The 18610-nt window shown below is 36.9% G+C and overlaps 2 protein-coding genes across 3 annotated transcripts; both read left to right on the forward strand.

Annotated features, from left to right (window-relative positions):
• The first annotated feature begins 5261 nt into the window (after window positions 1-5261).
• On the forward strand, window positions 5262-8929 carry LOC147545571 (DNA-directed RNA polymerase subunit beta (Protein of unknown function, DUF642)). The gene is made up of 3 exons (XM_086634954.1): window positions 5262-5615; window positions 5899-6396; window positions 8182-8929. Exons 1-3 carry the CDS (start codon window positions 5531-5533, stop codon window positions 8712-8714), a joined length of 1116 nt encoding a protein of 371 aa, XP_086491080.1. The 5' UTR covers window positions 5262-5530; the 3' UTR covers window positions 8715-8929.
• A 2354-nt stretch (window positions 8930-11283) lies between these two features.
• Window positions 11284-15376, forward strand: LOC147545572 (cycloartenol-C-24-methyltransferase-like). Of its 2 annotated transcripts, none has more exons than XM_086633945.1 (14): window positions 11284-11518; window positions 11737-11851; window positions 12493-12559; window positions 12805-12878; window positions 12979-13063; window positions 13138-13193; window positions 13529-13583; window positions 13762-13809; window positions 14009-14092; window positions 14214-14330; window positions 14417-14500; window positions 14627-14752; window positions 14882-14979; window positions 15104-15376. In XM_086633945.1, the coding sequence occupies exons 2-14, from the start codon at window positions 11769-11771 to the stop codon at window positions 15159-15161; spliced, it is 1035 nt and encodes a 344-aa protein (XP_086490071.1). In that variant the 5' UTR covers window positions 11284-11518; window positions 11737-11768; the 3' UTR covers window positions 15162-15376. The 2 variants fall into 2 exon arrangements, with proteins under 2 accessions (XP_086490071.1, XP_086490072.1); XM_086633946.1 differs by having other exon boundaries at window positions 11436-11518; window positions 11727-11851.
• The last annotated feature ends 3234 nt before the right edge of the window (window positions 15377-18610 follow it).

The raw sequence follows: 18610 nt of genomic DNA on the forward strand, positions 1-18610 counted from the left end.
CGTCCCAGTTATCGAATTAAGTCATTAACTAGTGTTTAAGGGACATTCACTAAACTTTGTTCCCGAAATATGACATATTTTGAGTTTATCTGGTGTAATTCAAAATTTGACGTTATCTCTCTATTTTGTCACCTTTTCTCTATCTCTTCATTGTATCCTTCATTGCTTTTCCTTATCTTCGCATGGTCAGTTTGAGATGAGCAATAATTTAGTGTCTTCTTTGCGTTTGTGTCAAACGTGTTTTGCTTGTCTTCTCTTTTCTGTTTGTGATAAACAATAATTTGTTAATATCTATTGTTTGTGCACCATAAACTCATTGTAACTCTAGTTACACTCTCTTGTCTCTTATTTTTGTATCGAAACATTGTTGTAGGGGTTGGTAGTGCAATTTTTCTATTTATCCAAAATTTGAATTTTCAAAAACCGCATACTTATATTGTAACAAATTTGAAAACCTTTATCCCGAATAAAAATAAAATGTAAACTCTAACCCTGAATGAAAACAATATGAAATTCATAACGGGCGCTTTTGAAATCTATAACCGAAATTGAAAACCTTAATCACAAATTAAAAGCCATGACCTCCTCCTGATTTAAGTTCTCTGACAAGTCACAGCAAAACACCAACCTCTGATTTTCCAATGTAGAAAAGATTGGTTCTTTTTGTGCGAGAAAAGTGATTTTCACATCTCCAGGCGGACGAAACCAGATAATTAATTTTAATTTAGCTTTGATTTTTGATCAATTGGAATTTTTAGCTTCTATATTTATCCAGCCTTCCACGATAAATCTTTATGACTATCTGCGTAGGATCCGTGATTTTGGAAGTTGCGCCTTCATTTTAGTCTTGGGGCGATTTACAACCGACTACTTAGATTAGCTGCTCTCGCCATTGTTTGACACTTGTTCCTCCCGACGAACACTTTAGTTAGTCAAGCACAACATGTGTTTGATTGGCCCATTTGACTACCTTCTTATATACATCAACTATCTCTGCTATGGTAGGAGGAAAAAGTTCGTTGACAGGGAAGTGGTTGGATTTTGCAAGTTGTATCAAACCACTGCGACTCTGATTTCAAAAGTCGAACCAGATTGAACAGTACAAACAAAGAGTATATGGAGAACTAAAGAAAAAATATATAACATGGAAAGTACATTTTGAAAGTTCAACCAAAAAATAAAAAAAAAGTACATTTTGAAAACAACAAACACTGGGAAGATGTCAATTGATAAAATAGAGAAACCACATAAATCCCAAACCACGGCGCTAATTGAACTGCAAACTGCAGTAGTTGTCATTAACAATAATAGTAATGCCAATAACAAAAAAAGAATAACAATAACAATAGTCGAACCTCTTGAACTAGTAGTATTTATTTATTATAATCATCTCATTTAATGAAAGAAGCTTCCTATTCTGGTTCCTTAAATTAGAAACTTTGAACACATTGCCAACCCTCCAGAAGACTAAGGGAATTGAACACTTCCAGATAAGTCACAAATTGTAAAATATCAACTGAATCTGACATTGTGATGCAAGACTTATAAGAAAAATATTGATTAGAAGATGACAAGAAAAAACAGAAATTTATTTATTAATTAGCATCATTTGGTTTGAATTGAAATTTTGAAATATAGGAGGGAGCAAATCACGGATAAAACCATGTGAATGTGGAACCCATATTACATTATTTATGTATGGGCCATGGGGCTAAAGGAAGAAAGAAGAAACTGACTATCGAGATTTCGGTCGTGGAGTCAGAAAATGACATTATCTGTGATCACATAATTCATGGCTCTTTCAATTTCGTAACTTGATTATTGTTTTCTTTTTTTGGTGTTTGTCTTGTATCATCAGTGTCACCCAATTCCTTATATTAGTGACATATCTAGGCTCAAATCAGGCGTCGTTTATTATAAGTTTTAGTAGAACATTGAGTTTATTATCTCGTGGCAGGTTCTCTTGCGAGAGAAAACTAATTAAACTAGATGTCTTCTTCAAGTAGAAACCTTACGAGTCGACAATACAATTGAGCATGTTAATCGATACTTTTGTCAACAAAAAGTAACAGATGGACTTTGCAACAAAAAAGAAATAGATGGACATGACTTATGGAAAATATGTGAAAAATAGACCCATTTTCTAACCTAACATTCTCAAAGTTTGAGATGAAATCAACAAAATCTAATTATCCATTTATGGAAGTGAATTTTATCTGGACCAATTGTTGAAAACCAAGAAGCATTACTTTTTCGGAACAAGGCTACACTAGTCATTACACGACATTAACGCATCATCAATAAATTGTCTAAATGAAACTTTTACAGGCTAACCAAAAAAAACCTAAAGTCCAACTAATATATATATCTAAGACATCAATAATTTATTTTTATTTATACGTTGAATAATTTAAATTCAATAATTATGAAGAATTGATCTCCAAACCTATAAAATTTTGGATTACGTGGTTTATTGCTGAATTGGAAAGCATCTTATTTTATTACTTGCAGATTAATGAAATGTTAAAAGAGCTACTACTATTATTCTCTAAATTATTGTTTAATTACAAACTTACAAGCCTCCTTCCTGTAAGAGTTTCATTTCCCATTCGTTAAACTGAAATTGTAATCAAGATTTAAAAATGTTGACTCATCATCTCTCAATGAACCGACAAACCTTGAATTAATTAGGTTTAAACAACGGTATAATTGAGCAAATTCTCCACCGTCAGATTAATCAGAAACGATTAATTAGTGGGTTCCCATTCTCCATGATTAATCAACGCAAAGCAAAAATAAATTCCTCGATGTCCACAACGAGCACATTCTTTGTTGCCCCATCTGAAGACATGTTTATGCTGGCTACATTGATTAGCCGTTGAGGTCAAAATAACTTAACACGTGTCAGAATTATGTGGGTGTGTAGCGTTATCCAGTTCCTGGAGTACAAGAATTGCGAGAGAAATTGGTGTTCATTACAAAATTCTACTTAACCCGAGATTTAAGCCGGAATACTGCACGACCGATTACCAAGAAGACAATAAGTATGCCACGTCATTTCTCAGCCAAATAGGTAAGAACAGCATTTGAGATCGTTTCCTGAAGGGTTTGGAATCTGGACTATAGGTGTTCGCTTGTAGCATTTGGGTCAAGAAAAAAGGTTCATATGGGCCTCGATGTCTAAAGTGTAGATAATTTCGATAACTGCTGACAATAGAAATATCACAATTCCATATAATTTTTGTATAAGAGATCTAGCATCAAGGAGTGTCATGAACAAAATAGAAATGAACATACCACATCGTCACTTGGCCTTAAGCCAGACAAAAAGTTCGAGTCACGTAGCATTTTCTATTTCAAAATCATGAGCAAACGACCCGTTTTCTTTTTTGAGAAATCGACTACGATCTACATTAGCCGTTACAAGACATTGATGCATTATTAAGATGTGATAAGCAACATAAACCGTATAAGTTAAACTAATAATTAAGGATTTTTGAGTGAGAGGCCCAAAAAATGGAGGGTAAATAAGTATTACCCCCAGCCTAAAACAAAAATGAGAACCCAGTCCAAATTGTCAGGACAGCTCACACTTTTCTGGTTTTTATTTTATTTATCCCCCTTTTACCCCTTTACGGGAAATTTCCGTGTTTTCTGACAATCTGACGGATGACAGCGAAGCAATTAATTCTCCGTACATGACGTAATGTCAGAGAAACATTCAGATTTTTTGAAAATTCAAAAATGGCGCCATTTTTTGACGAAATTTCAGGCAATTTTTTTGGATCCCGGCCACTGTATTTTCTGTTCTTACTCTCATTATTTTTGAAAACATTCACATTTTATCTTCTTCATCTCTTTCAATCTCCAAGAACATAAATTTTCTGTTCTTTCTCTCTCTAAAAGTTTTATGTTCTTATTTTTGGATGTTCATCATTCTTATTTTGCTTCACATTTTATCTTCTTCATCTCTTTCAATCTCTAAAAACATCAAAGTTTCCTGTGTTTCTCTCTCTAAAAGTTTTATGTTCTTATTTTTCTTCTTCATCATTCTTATTTGTTTCACATTTTATCTTCTTCATCATTCTTATTTGTTTCACATTTTATCTTCTTCATCATTCTTATTTGTTTCACATTTTATCTTCTTCATCTCTAAAAACATCCAAGTACATAACCAAATGGTCAGTGCACAGAACTATTCCCGGTACAGAAGAAAATTCCCAGTTCAAAAGTGTCCAGTATTCAACCAAATGGCCAGTACACGGAACAATTTCCGGTGCACAAGAAAATTTCCAGTACAAAAATGTCTAGTACATAGCCGAATGGCGAGTACACAGAACAATTCCCGGTAGACAAGAAAATTCTCACTACAAAAATGTCTAGTACATAACTAAATGGCCAGCACACAGAACAATTCCCGGTACACAAGAAAATTCCCAGTACAAAAACGTATAGTACATATCCAAAAAATGGCCAGTACACTAAATAATTCTCGGTACACAAGAAAATTTCCTTGTACAAATTCAAGAAAAACTACCAAAAACGAAGAAATTTGTTGAGATTAGAAAGAGATAAGAAATAAATCTAGAAAAAAGAACGAAATTTGTTGAGATTGGAGAGAGAAATTTAAAAAGATTGGAGAGATAAATATGTGCGGGAGAAAATAAAAAAGAAATAAGAAATAAATCTGGGAAAAAAAACGAAAATTGCAAGTTGGTAAATTTTGTAATGGCAATTCTGTAAATTCGTGGACAGTACAAGGTTTAATGTCAGGTGCGTCTGACTATTTTTCAAAAAATTTCGCATTTCCCGGGAATTTTACGGTGGCAATTTTGTAAATTTATGGAAAGTACACTGTATGATGGGAGGCGTGTCAGATTATTTCTCAGAAATTTGAGAGTTTCCCGGAAATTTTTCGATGGTCGTTTCGTAAATTTCGAAAAGAAGAAGGGTGTTTCGGAAATTCCACCCCCACCTCCTGACCATTGGACCTGCCTCTTATTCTTTTCCTGCAGTGGACCTGCTTCTTGTTTTGGGTGAAGGATTGGGCCTTTTGCCCAACCCCTCAATAATTAAAGATCTCTCAAACCCGACAATAAAGAGCCTAAAACTCCACAACAAAGAGTCTAAAGGCCGATAACATCTATTTTATCTAGTGCCCTAAATTGCATGGAAAAATCTTGGTAATAAACTGCTTCTATCGAGACTCGATGTCAGGACCTCATGGGCATAAAAAGACGTCCTACCACTACCCTCAGAATGTGGGACAGCAAACACACCGTTTAATACTTAATAGAATAGGGTTGACTTGCCAGTAGGCAGTGCACACGTGGGGCAAGGAGGGTAAGTGGGTGTAGGGATGGGTGTCCCTAAATGCACCGTTTTCTTTACCCTTACCATACCAAACCTCATCTTCATCATCTTCCCCTGCACCTGCACCTGCACAATATATAAATGTGAGCTCAGAAGTTCATTCTCTCATCTCAAACTCAGTTATTAGGCTCTATCTGATCAACTTTGTGTATCTAAAATGGCAGTTCCACTACTTCTTCTTTTCCTTACTGTCTCCTCCTCTCTCTTAACTTCTCCAGCATTTTCAGCTCAGTATCTTGATGGTATCCATCTCTCTCTCTCTAAATCTAATATTTTTTTCTTCTTCTTATGTTGTCTTTTACTTTGAGATTTAGGTACCTGTTTTTTCCCATTCTTATTGTGTTTGGTTTGTGAAAAATATTGCTTTTTGTTTTGTTTCATTCTACACTTCTTCCTATAAATAGGTTTCATTCATTTAATTTTTGTGTGTTAGAGTAGCTTAGATCTGATAAAATCCCAAGTTCATTACTTTGATCTTCACGCATTTAAACTAATTTACTCATTTTATGGTTTGAATTTCTACAGAGTTTCTCCCAAATGGGAACTTTGAAGAAAGCCCTGACCCAGCAAACCTTAAGAAAACAGTACTATTAGGTTCAAACTCACTACCCAAATGGACAATCAATGGGACAGTGGAGTACATCCATGGTGGACCTCAACCAGGAGGAATGTATTTCGCCGTAGCTCACGGTGTTCACGCCGTTAGGCTCGGAAATGAAGCTTCAATCTCTCAAGTAGTACCTGTTAAAAATGGGTCTCTGTATTCCCTCACATTCGGCGCTTCAAGAACTTGTGCTCAAGATGAGGTTTTAAGAGTATTAGTTCCTCCTGCTCAAGGAGATTTACCTCTTCAAACACTTTATAGTAGTAATGGTGGTGATACTTATGCTTGGGGTTTTAGGGCTACTTCAAATTTTGCCAAGGTAGTTTTCCATAATCCTGGTGTTCAAGAAGATCCTGCTTGTGGTCCTCTTATTGATGCTGTTGCAATTAAGGAGCTATTCCCACCCATGCCACCAAGAGGTATATTATCTATCTACATATATACATGTAGTGTATTTTGATTTAGGCATTTGAGATATTTCTTTAACCTATACATTAGGTTAAAATAGTGAATTTCGAGCCACTTGACGAGCCACTAAAGTAGTTTTTGAGACCCTTTATAGAACAATATGGAAATCCTATATGTTTCATTGTCTTTGGAACAACCACAAACATAGACTTTTGATTAGGTGACATTGATCTTGTAGAGATCTAATGAAAGATTAGACATATATTGAGTTTTTTTGTAAAAGTATTTCTCTTGTGAACTCTATAGATATCCTCTAGCATAGTCTCATGTAACACCACTCTATGAAATCAATACTTGTCCCACTTTATAAAATTTTCATGGTTTTTGGTCTTAGAGTTTTCCGCTTGACTGACTATTTTTCCATAAATTTTTTAGTTCACGTTTCAATGATTTAGCTAACAATCATCTCTACTTTTTAGTTGTGGATGGTGAAGATTCAAAAGAACGGAAACGACAAGATATATATTGAGTCATTTAAGTGTGTACACTAGAGGATATTTATACAGTTTACAAGAGAGATAGTATCACGAAATACTCAATGTGGGACTAATATTTCTTTATATTCATTACATTGCTCTGATGATATACTTAAGCATATTGGATAAGCATACATTGATTTTGTTACATTGCTTTGCCTTAATGAGATAATTAAATGATTGATTTTATTATGACGTTGTCCTCACCATGTAGATCACCTTTACCAAAAATCATTTATATTCAACTTCTAACTTAACATATGGTCTTGAAATCAACAACCAATGTTGATTCCAACCAATGTACAGTAACGAAGTTGTAGTGAGATGGTTTTTTGTGAAGATGATCTACATGGTGAGAAAAACATCATTGCGAATAAGAAAAATATGCATTTTGGGAGTAAAATGTGAGAAATAATGTACTAAAAGTTAGAAATCGTCTTATATTTGGGAGTAAAATGTAAGAAATAATGTAATAAATGTTAGAAATTGCGTCTTTTCCTAATTCGTGGTTATGGCTATAGGTTTATGTTATACAAGGGATGGGTTTAATAACTTGTATATTTATCATTTTATATAGATTCATTAGTGTTCCTTGACTATTGATCGAGAACACACACTAGATTGTCAACCAAACTGTCCAGTGTAAGTTTGGGCCCATTCGTGTTAGGCCAAAATCCCAAATTATTTATGTACAAAGCCCATCTGATGTCCCCCTCAATCAGACCATAAAATATCAAGCTCAAATCTATGCATGAACCCAATAGGTGAGATGGGGAAGGACACCAATCTAACTAGTTACAACTTCAATTCGTCATGAAAGTTCGTCTAGCCTACAATCTGCAAATTGTGCTCACACTAGTTAAATTGTTGTGTAGCTCACTACCCAACACTTATCACTTATGGTTTGATTCTAGAGGACATAGAGAGATGGGATCTAGACATCTAGTACATGCTCAATTTTGAACTTGGGCCTCACATTTACAAGCCCAAACTTACATTAAGGGCAAGCAACTCCTAACTAGGGAGAAACTTTTATTGGAAAGACAACATATCCCATGTGATCCAAGTATTTTGCTTTTGGAGCATGACACTGAATGAGTTGTTAAGAAAACATGGACATTTTGGTTTGATTTACAATTACTGCAAGTAATTTCCTGTTTAAACAGATAATTTTCTAGTACTTTAATTTGTGTTTTAACCTAGTTCTTGAACTCCACGTGATCTTGAAAAGTAACAGAGAGTTAAAACCATATAATGCAGGTAACTTGGTTAAAAATGGAGGTTTCGAAGAAGGTCCCCATCTATTCAAGAATGGTACTAATGGAGTTCTTCTCCCACCCAAACAAGAAGACACCACATCTCCTCTCCCCGGATGGTTGATTGAATCACTAAAAGCTGTAAAATACATTGACTCTGACCACTTTGGAGTTCCTTTCGGTCGTGCTGCAGTTGAGCTAGTTGCTGGTAGAGAAAGTGCCATTGCTCAAATTCTTCGCACAGTTCCTAACAAAATTTACGTACTTAAATTCACAATCGGAGATGCGAAAAATGGGTGCAACGGAGATATGTTGATCGAAGCATTTGCAGGGAAAAGAAAATTGAAAGTTCCTTTCAAGTCTTCTGCAAAGGGTGAATTCAAGACTGTCCGATTTAAATTCCAAGCGACCGATGCAAGAACGAGGATTACATTCTATAGTTCATTTTACCACACTAGTATTACTGATTTTGGATCTCTCTGTGGTCCTATCTTGGATCAAGTTCAGGTTTATCCCTTCCAAAGTCACAAAAATTAGATGTCTAAATGTATTATGAAAACCTAAATATTAAGTCTGGGAGAGCATAAGTTGGATATTGTTCTGAGTTTTCACTAGGGATATTTGATTGTTGCTCAAGAAGACTTTTTTCTAGTTAGCTACATATTTGTATTACTTTACCAGTACTATATGTTTGAGTATAATCTGTGTCACATTTAGGAAGCTTGAAATGAAAATGAATGTTTATTGCCTAATATATATTTATAATATTGTTTTCTTTTTTTTAGTAAAAGATTATTTTTTGATCAACAACTAGACTACTCCAGCTAACCATTGGTTAAATCGCATTAGTGGGTTCAAAGTTCAAACTATGGTACTGAATGTTGATATATTTTTATTTAAATTACAACGTACGCGGTTTACGTCTGAGACACATTTTGGCGTAAATATGTCTGGGCGAGTCCGGTCATGATCTACAGAGAGAAAAGAATAGTGAATTAGACACATATTTCGCTCTGAGTCCAAAGGAATAAGCATCACCCCAGGATGACAATTAAGAGTTAAAGAATGTCTCTGTCTACCAAGTACCAATTAGTGGTGAGTATGAAATGGGATGGCTGATAATAAAGCTCAGTCAAAGTTGGAGAAACTTTTTTTTTTGATGAAGAAAGTTGGAGAAACTTGGCGGCTTCCTTATCTAATGGATGGGTCACGTGCTGGCTTTCACTTTCTGGCAACGCACGTGCTCACGTTCTAGTCGGGCCGAGAACATGTGAGAACACTGTGGCCATGGCCCGCCAAAATTATCTTTGCCAAGATCTAGATATTTATACATGGAGATGAAGTAGATCCATATCCTCCTATATATTTAGAGAGTGATGTTTTACTGGTCCCCTATGTTAACAGCGCCCCTCTTGTTCATTCGTTTGTGTGTGTGTGATTAGCTTAAACCACCACATTTTATTACCCTCCTCTTTCTCTAGTTGAATCGGCCAATCTATTCTGTATTTAAAATCAGTCTGTTTCTATTGATTTCGACTTAGTAAGTTAGAGAAGTTTTTGGAGTTAAAATCAGTGTACCCAAACCTATTTCAGTTAAAAAAATCCAAATCAATTTTGCGCGTGCCTTTAATAGTAGCAACTAGCAAGTAGGATTGAACCAATTTTATGAACTAAAATTAGTTTGAATCCACTGATTTTATTACTAAAAAATTGTCTGATCTAAACTCCAATCTCCCATTCTACAAACACTTCTTTGTAATCATTCAAATAGAACACATACATTATAAGTTCACCATAGATCTTCATTTTTTTTTCGTAAATGCAATTAGAGTACAACTGATATCACACATCAAATGGTTGAATACATCATGGTAACGAAATATGACTATAATAGCAGCGAAACTCTGGTAAATAGAGATTATAAAGGTCATTTTGGGTACATCTACTTTTGTTTTTACCATTTTGCACACATATTACTCGATAATATAAAATAGAAATAAAAATAATCTCTATTCAATCATGTTGTTCACATACTCCCTCCAGGCTTAAGTCAGAAACGAGTGCCTGTCCACATACACCCTCCAGGCTTAAGTAGAAAATGGGCGTCGTTCACGTACACCCTCCGACCTCTAGGCTTAAGTCGGAAATGGGTTCGCCACATACACTCTCCTGCCTTAGGCGAAAATGGGTCAGGTAGAGTATCAGGTTGTAGTAGGGTGGGATTTTGGCCCGAAAACTCGGAACCCGCCCATGACCGTCCGATGTCAGAATTGGTCCGTACCCGCCCGACCAAAAGAGCTTAAGTGGAGTAGTGGACGGACGTAGGTATAGGTCCTTACCCGGTGATCCGACCGAGTTCTCCCGCTTATATAGTCCGCCCGACCTAACCCGTCCATACCCGTTCGTTTATCCAACCCGTTATACCCGCACGCCTATATGATTGATTTTAAGCCTTTACATCTGTAGGGTTAGCTACAACCGTCAGATTTCAAGAGTAAAAATATAGGGAAATGCTAAATGTACAAAGAATCTTTGACAAGATTCTTGACAAAATGCTAAGTGAACGGTCCCGATCAAAGTCAAACTTTGAAAAACTTTGATCAACTTTTGTCTTTTAGTGAAAATGAGTCATTAAGTCAAGAGTTTTGTCAAGGACTTTGTACATGTAGCACTCCCGAAAAATATATAACCTTAGAAATCACTTTTCTTAATTTTGTCTTCGCCTCTCTACTTCTCTAGTCTATCTCTTCTCCAAAATCTCAATATCTCATCAGTAAACTTAGAATCCACAATACACCGATCGTAATCCATGAGAAGAAGAATAAAACCAATCGCAATCGATGAGAAACCTCAATAATTACCTTTTAATTTTGTATTCTTTTACTTTTTGTAATTGTAAAGTAGAAGTTTATAAAGTTGTATTTAACTACTAAATAGTTTTCATTTCGAATAAAAATTTCTTTATTTGTTCATTAGTGACCGGCGCCCGACTGTTCAATACCTGGTTTTTCTAACTGTCAAATGGTCACGGACGGACACTTTGTTGGAGAAAAATCCAAAATGTCAGTCCGTTTTGTCCGGATGTCCGAGTGGACACTTAGGACTTGTGCCCGTTCCGCCAGGACCCGTTAAGTTAGTGCCCGTTTCTCGCCGGTTTCGATCCATTCCCATCCCTAACTCCGTTCAGTCCGTTGTAGTGTTGTACTAACAAATCCCAACCACTTGACCCTGAATTCTCCAATTGGGCTGGGTTATCAAGTACTTAAGAATTTAAAACCGAGATATAGTTCCCACTAATCTTTCCCCCTCGGCGATAATTCCCAGGTTCTCCTGTTTAGGATGTAAGCTCCATTCTTCTTTCTCTCTCTAACTTTTCTGTTCTTGTTTTTGTTTAATTCTCGTAATGACTTCTCTCTGAATCTCTGATTTCAATTTTGATTTCGATCTCGTAAACAGATTTGTATTGCATTTGTGTTGAGAGAGAGAGAAGAAAAAGAGAGATTTTACTGTTGAAATTGAAATGAAGAGATTAAATTAAACATTTTGAAGTGATTTTCAGATCTTTGGTTTTGAAATTGAAAAGATCGAAAGATGTCGAAAGGAGGAGCATTGGATCTAGCATCTGGTGTTGGTGGAAAGATCGAGAAAAAGGAAGTTCTTTCTGCTGTTGATAAGTATACATTTATTCTCTTTCTTTATCTCACTTTTCACTTACTCTTTTTGTTTGCATTTATTGTTTTCTTTACTATTTGCATGTATGTTTTTCGATTTGATTAGGGTTTAAATTCTGTTCTTAGATGAATCAAGCATCTGAATTTTGTTATTCAGGAATCAGGATCAATAAGATCACAGAAATTGATGAAAAATGAGTAATGATAACACAAAATATGAATCTTGATTAGATAGATATGAAAATTTTGGTTCATCATTAGTATAACTCGATTGATTAGACCGACCTTGTCTCGTTGGTGTTTGAAGTAATTTAACTTGATTAGATTCTCGACATTTTGGATTTTGGTAGACCTCAATTGCCCAAGGTAAAGTCTTTTTAGACCAAACTTCCATATTGCTCACGCCTGGGGGGAGCTTTGTGTTCATTCGCCGAATGACCCAAATACTCTCTTCCCCTAAAAAGTGAATTTACTCTTAGTACAAGTACCAATCTCTACCTCGACCAGATTATGAGCATTTCCATATGCGGTAGGAGCTTGGTCTAGGTAGCTGTGTTGTTCACTTGTTTGTGTATTTAGCTATCGATTTTATTCATTTTAGAGGAATTTCTCTTATGGCATTAGTTGTTTTCTAATTATCTTAGGTATGAGAAGTATCATGTCAGCTATGGAGGGGAGGAGTCGGAAAGAAAAGCAAACTACACTGACATGGTGAGAGCCTCTCTATCTCCTTGTCATTTTTAAAAAACACACCTTTTCTTTTTTCTTCTTGCTGTGACAAAGAAACTTCATGACATTTAGAATCAAATATTAAGGAGACGGTCTGACATCCTGGGACGAGTTCCTTTAGAGAATAACTATTCTACTCTTATTGACAACGCCAACTTTCACCTAAATCATGTACAAAGTTCAATATGTAGGCTACAATATAAACCAAAAGTATTTGTGAAATTCAGGTTAACAAGTACTATGATCTTGTAACCAGCTTCTACGAATATGGGTGGGGAGAGTCTTTCCATTTCGCACACAGGTTAGAACTCAGCAGCTTGTAATTGTAAGAATTCAATCTTATATGTGGTCTACTTGCACTGTTGGAATGATCTAAACATGAGCATAATTTTCAATTTCAGATGGAAAGGCGAGTCCCTTAGGGAGAGCATCAAGCGACATGAGCACTTTCTCGCGTTAAATCTAGAATTGAAACCTGGACAGAAGGTTTGTTTTAGTAGCTATACCGTTTATTTATAACATTAAGTTACTAAATCTTTGTTATTGAACTTTTACAATAGGTGTTGGACGTCGGATGTGGAATTGGTGGACCACTTAGAGAAATTGCTAGATTTAGGTAATTATATTTTTGGCTCATGACTTTTCGTTCTTTTTTCTCAGTTACTTTCACCTCTACTCTAAGATCTGATCCAACCTTAGCATTAGCCATCAGATCAGAATCTTCCTTCTGCTCAAAAGTGTTTTCAATGTCTTTCCCTTGTTTTTGAAGATGGATATGAAATTCTTTTAGTTAGGGCTGTAACTTGTGTTACCAGCGATTAGGCCAGGCTCATCGCAGAACCAAGCGGACCTAAGAATAGATGGCCACTGGATCAAAATTGATAAACCCCAACTATCTATATGCTACAATGAAATTGCTCAATGCTGATACTTCTTGGTGATTCGTTTCAGCTCCGCCTCTGTTACAGGGTTGAATAACAATGAATACCAGATAACAAGAGGCAAAGTATGTATTTATTCTTTGATTTATGATTACTTAATTCTTTTAAAACATTTCTTTGGAAGCATGGGTTTAACTATTCATAACGACATGATATCAGTTCAAATTCAACTCGATTCATGAAACCTGAATGGACAGCTTTTTTTGTCCATGTGCTTACAATCACGGGTTTATTGTTTGACAGGAACTTAACCGAATTGCTGGAGTTGACAAGACCTGTGATTTTGTGAAGGTAATTTCTCATTCATTCATGTTTATATAGTTAAGGCCTTCTTATTTTTTCAATGCTTTATGTAATCTAGCTGTTAACAATTTGTTTTTCTTTTTATGTTATATTTGCTAAAAAACAAGTTGTTGTAGTTATTGTTTTTTTCTTTAACTTTTTAATCATCGATGATAGAGTACGTAATGATATTTACCTAATGATGCAGGCTGACTTCATGAAGATGCCATTTTCTGACAACACATTTGACGCAGTATATGCAGTAGAAGCAACTTGTCATGCACCCGACGCTGTACGTGCTCTTAATATACTTACTCTTTTGCAACTTCTTGATATGTTTCGTCGTTTTTTAGGATGAAATTGTCTTCTACTTCTTACATTACGTTTGAGTTTCTTCGGTTTTTATTGAGCAGCTAGGGTGTTACAAAGAGATCTATAGAGTGTTAAAGCCTGGCCAGTGTTTTGCTGCATATGAATGGTGCATGACTGATTCTTTCGACCCCAATAACCAAGATCACCAGAAAATCAAGGTTATGATTTATGCAAACTTATACATACTTTTCCACTTCTTGTTACCTGTGCTTGTGTGTTGAAATATGTCATGGATCTGATACAGGCAGCAATCGAGCTCGGTGATGGTCTTCCAGACATAAGACTCACTACACAATGCCTTGAAGCTCTGAAACAAGCAGGATTTGAAGTAAGCGTTCTTGATTGTTGGGGAATCTCTTGACTTCTTTTTTGTATGTCAAAGTTTCTGTGTTTAATCAACTTGTATATTAAGGGTAAGACAACTTGCTAAAGATTGATATATTTGTTGAACCAGGTAATATGGGAGAAGGATCTTGCTACAGATTCACCTGTACCTTGGTATTTGCCTCTCGATAAAAATCAGATATCACTTACTAGCTTCCGCTTAACCGCTCTGGGACGATTCTTCACTCGAAACTTGGTTAGAATCTCTAAAATAAGCACGTCATACATTTATCAAGCTTCTTTTTCTCGTTATATTTGGTTTTCGATAATAAACTCATTACTGGGTAGTTTTTCAATTAGCTAATCAATTTTTTTATATTTGTAGGTGAAGGGCTTGGAATATGTTGGTCTTGCTCCAGCAGGAAGTCTAAGAGTTCAAATGTTTCTTGAGGAAGCTGCTGAAGGGCTTGTTGGTGGTGGAAAGTAAGAGTCTTATCGAGCAAACCCACACATATGCCTCTACATCTACATCTACTTATATATATAACTATATATGTATACGTAGTTATTTACGCGTTTCTGATGCGTGGGTTATCGCCTTTTACAGGAAAGAGATATTCACGCCAATGTACTTCTTCTTGGCGCGAAAACCAGTTGCTGGCTGAAAAAAGTTTTGCAAGTTTGGCAGTCTAGAGGAGTGGTGAGACGACTTTGGTAGATTCGATTTTTAGCAAGTTTGTGGTTCTTTTCAGTAAAGTTACCAGTGAAAACAGATGTGGTAGAGGACTAGATAGATTAGTTTGAACTTGCATTTTAACATTTACTTATCTGCTTGAATCGTTTTTGGAATTGTCAGAGTTCTTATGACTTTTCTGTTCAATGGTGTCAATGTATTTGAAATTTACAGTTTTTGGTTTAGGGTTAGGATTTAGGGTTGATCCTTAACAACTCATACCTCCAAGACCACATTAGAGCAGAGACGATGTCAAAGAGTTCTGGTTGCTCAGCTTTCAGCTGCTGCTATATGAACAAGGACTTCTTCATCAAAAAAAAAACAAGGACTGTTATACATGGGTTTAACTCGCCTGCCACGACAAATCTGTCTGAGGCCAGCGCTTTGGGAAAAGCTAAATAGTTTCCGGGGTGTGAAATTTTAAAGGGAATATCTAGAATTTTAGAAATTTTCCAGGGAAATAAATTTTAATGGGAAATAAAAAAAAAAACACTCCACCTAGGGGTGGGAATCGGGCGGGCTCGGTCGGGCTCGGTCGGGCTCGGGTTACCAAGTGCCGGGCTCGGGCGGATCGGGCTCGGATAAGCCGAGCCCGAGGTAGTGAGCCGGGCGGATCGGGCCGGGCGTATCAAAGACTTGAAGTGCCCGTAGCCCGTCCGAGCCCGACTACCCGAACGGGTTTCAACGGGCTCGGGTCGGGCGGGCTCGGGTTTTTGAGATTTTTTTTTTTTTTCCTTTCTTTTTTTTTTGGGAAGATTTTTTTTATTAATTAACCTAACTATTTCTGAAACCCTAGATTCCCACCCCTAGAAAAATGTATTATATTATTACCACTATCAAGCCATTTTTGAATACTAGATTGATCATAAGCAACTCCATTACATAGACTAACCGAAGATATCATCAGGTTCAACAAAAAAAAAAAAAACAGAAGATATCATCACGCCTAAAGAGATCAGACATTTCAAGATACTCGGAAAGGTGATGAATAAGTCATTCCCCATCAATATCATCATCAGCTTCATCATCATCATCATCAGACCCATCCCCATCAAGAAGAAAATGAAGAAGAAGAAGATCTAACTCATCAACACCCACATCTTCACCTTCATCAACAAGAACAAGGGTTTCATGGATTTTATCAACTTCATCAACCAACATCACTAAATGGTGTTGAATAGATGAAAAGGGGAGAGAGAGTAGAGAGAGGAGGCGGCTAAGAGAGAGAGGCAGAGAGAGAAAGTTAGGTTGATATTAGGGTTTCTTTGTTGAAGAGAGGAGGGTTTTTATAATAGATTTGGGCGGGTTGACGCGGGCGGGTTGACGCGGGCGGGTTGACGCGGGCGGGTTCTCGCGGGCGGGTTGACGCGGGCGGGTTGATGCGGGCGGGTGGCGGACGGACCTAACGGGCCGGGACTCGGAATTGAGGGTATGTCCGAGTCCCGGCCCAATAAGCCCGAGCCATCGGGCCGGGTATACCCGGCTCAAGTAGGACTCGGGCTGCGGGTCAAAACGGTCCGGGCCGAACGGGCCGGACCCCGGGTTCCCGGACCGTTTTCCCAGCCCTACTCCACCTCACCTCACTCTCTCTCCACCTCTTTGTCTTCTCCGATTAGGTCGCCGACCGGATATTTTTTTTTCACTCTCTCTCTCTAGAAACTCCAACGAAGGAGTTTCCCTTCGCCAGAGTTCCAGTCTGTTCTTCAACAGACCGGATCTGGCCTGTTGATGAACAGACCGGATCGAACACACCGGAACTGGTCTGTTCTTCGACAGGCTAGACCGGTCAGTTGAAGAACAGACCAGTTCCGGTCTGTTGAAGAACAGGCCAGTTCTGGTCTGTTGAGGCTAGATCGGTCTGTTGAAGAACAGACCGGAACTCCGGCGAAGGGAAACCCCTTCGCCGGAGTTTCTAGAGAGAGTGAGAGTGAGTGAATTTTTTTTATTCCATGGTTGACGGCCGGAAAAAAATTGATCAATTTTTGACCAAGTCTTCACACCCCGGAAACTATTTAGCTTTCCTAAAGCGCTAGCCTATATAAAAGGGTTGGGTTGATCTGACAGTCCTTGTAACTGGGCTGGAATGGGTTTAGCTCTTTCTTGGGCGACCCAGTCCATTACTAATCACCATTTTTGGGTGAACCAAAAATATTTTCAAATCTTCACCAGCAAGTCCATCAATGGGAAGCTCTTGAAATGGAAGAGTTCTTCGATAGAGATCCCTGCAAGAGGAAGCTTAAAAAGGATATTACAAGAGTCCAATTGACCGGAAAATGTTAAGACAAAATGTCATCACCTCATACAACATACTTGCAAAAGTTACGTATGTGAGTTGAGAATCCTCGATTACTAGACAAAATTTTTAGTGTCATTTCAAGTTCATTTTTCTCTGGAGAGATACGAAAACTTCTTGATTAACGAGATAACGAAAGCAAAAAATATTACTATCACTTTCAACATACCCCGTCTACATTCGTGCATTCATGATTTCTTATTTTCAGTGCAATGAGAAGAGCCTCCACGGGATATACACGATGCTTTGTTAACTTTATTATGTATTATGATTTTTGACTTTAAAGGAAAATGAAGTTTATTTGTAATTTCTAAGTGGTTGGTAGGATGAAAGTGATGGATGAAAGTGATGGATGAAAGTGATGGATGGAATAAAAGATAGGGAGTATTTAGTTTCTCACTTGGGCACTTGGCCCAGAAGACCTCCTCAATGTTTTGGAGAAATGAGTATACTTTTTATTTTTCTTCAAATTTTATAACAATGACGATAGGGGGACTCCCAGGTGTACACCCCCTCACAATCACAAGATTACTTTGGGCTTTTCACAGTTTTGTCAGACTGAAAAGACCAAAATGACCTTGGTTTGTAAGGGGAGTACACTTGGGAGTATACTTGTGGGAGTCCCCATTCATTTTCGGGCCCGTTATTCTAAGGCCCAAAATATGAGGAATAACAAGAAAGAGGCCCAATCTTAAATATTAATGAGAAAAAAACCCACTATGTACAAGTACCACTATACCCTTTATTACACAAAATCATGCCCATAAAATCCCACCCACTTTCCCATCCAAATTAATTTGGTCAGTCTTCTTATTACAAAAACCAAGATTTTTTACTTTTTATTTCTTCATTCTTTTTTACTTTCCCAGAAGCTAAAGACCATAATCGTTTTCTCTCTACCTTCACCGGAATTGGGTGATCGGACATGAAATTAGTTTCTTCGGAAACGAAGTCCGACCATTGAACTACCGGTATGATTTCATCTTCATCTTCTTTAATGTTTCATCTTCTTCTTCTTCTTTAATCTTCATCATCATACAATCATAAGTTTTATTTAATGATGTTCAATCTTCTTATAAGATTTTTGA

Source organism: Eschscholzia californica, unplaced genomic scaffold (assembly GCF_041429995.1).
Source record: "Eschscholzia californica isolate CP2 unplaced genomic scaffold, dmEscCali1.0.p SCAF_4, whole genome shotgun sequence".
NCBI classification, from domain to species: domain Eukaryota; kingdom Viridiplantae; phylum Streptophyta; class Magnoliopsida; order Ranunculales; family Papaveraceae; genus Eschscholzia; species Eschscholzia californica.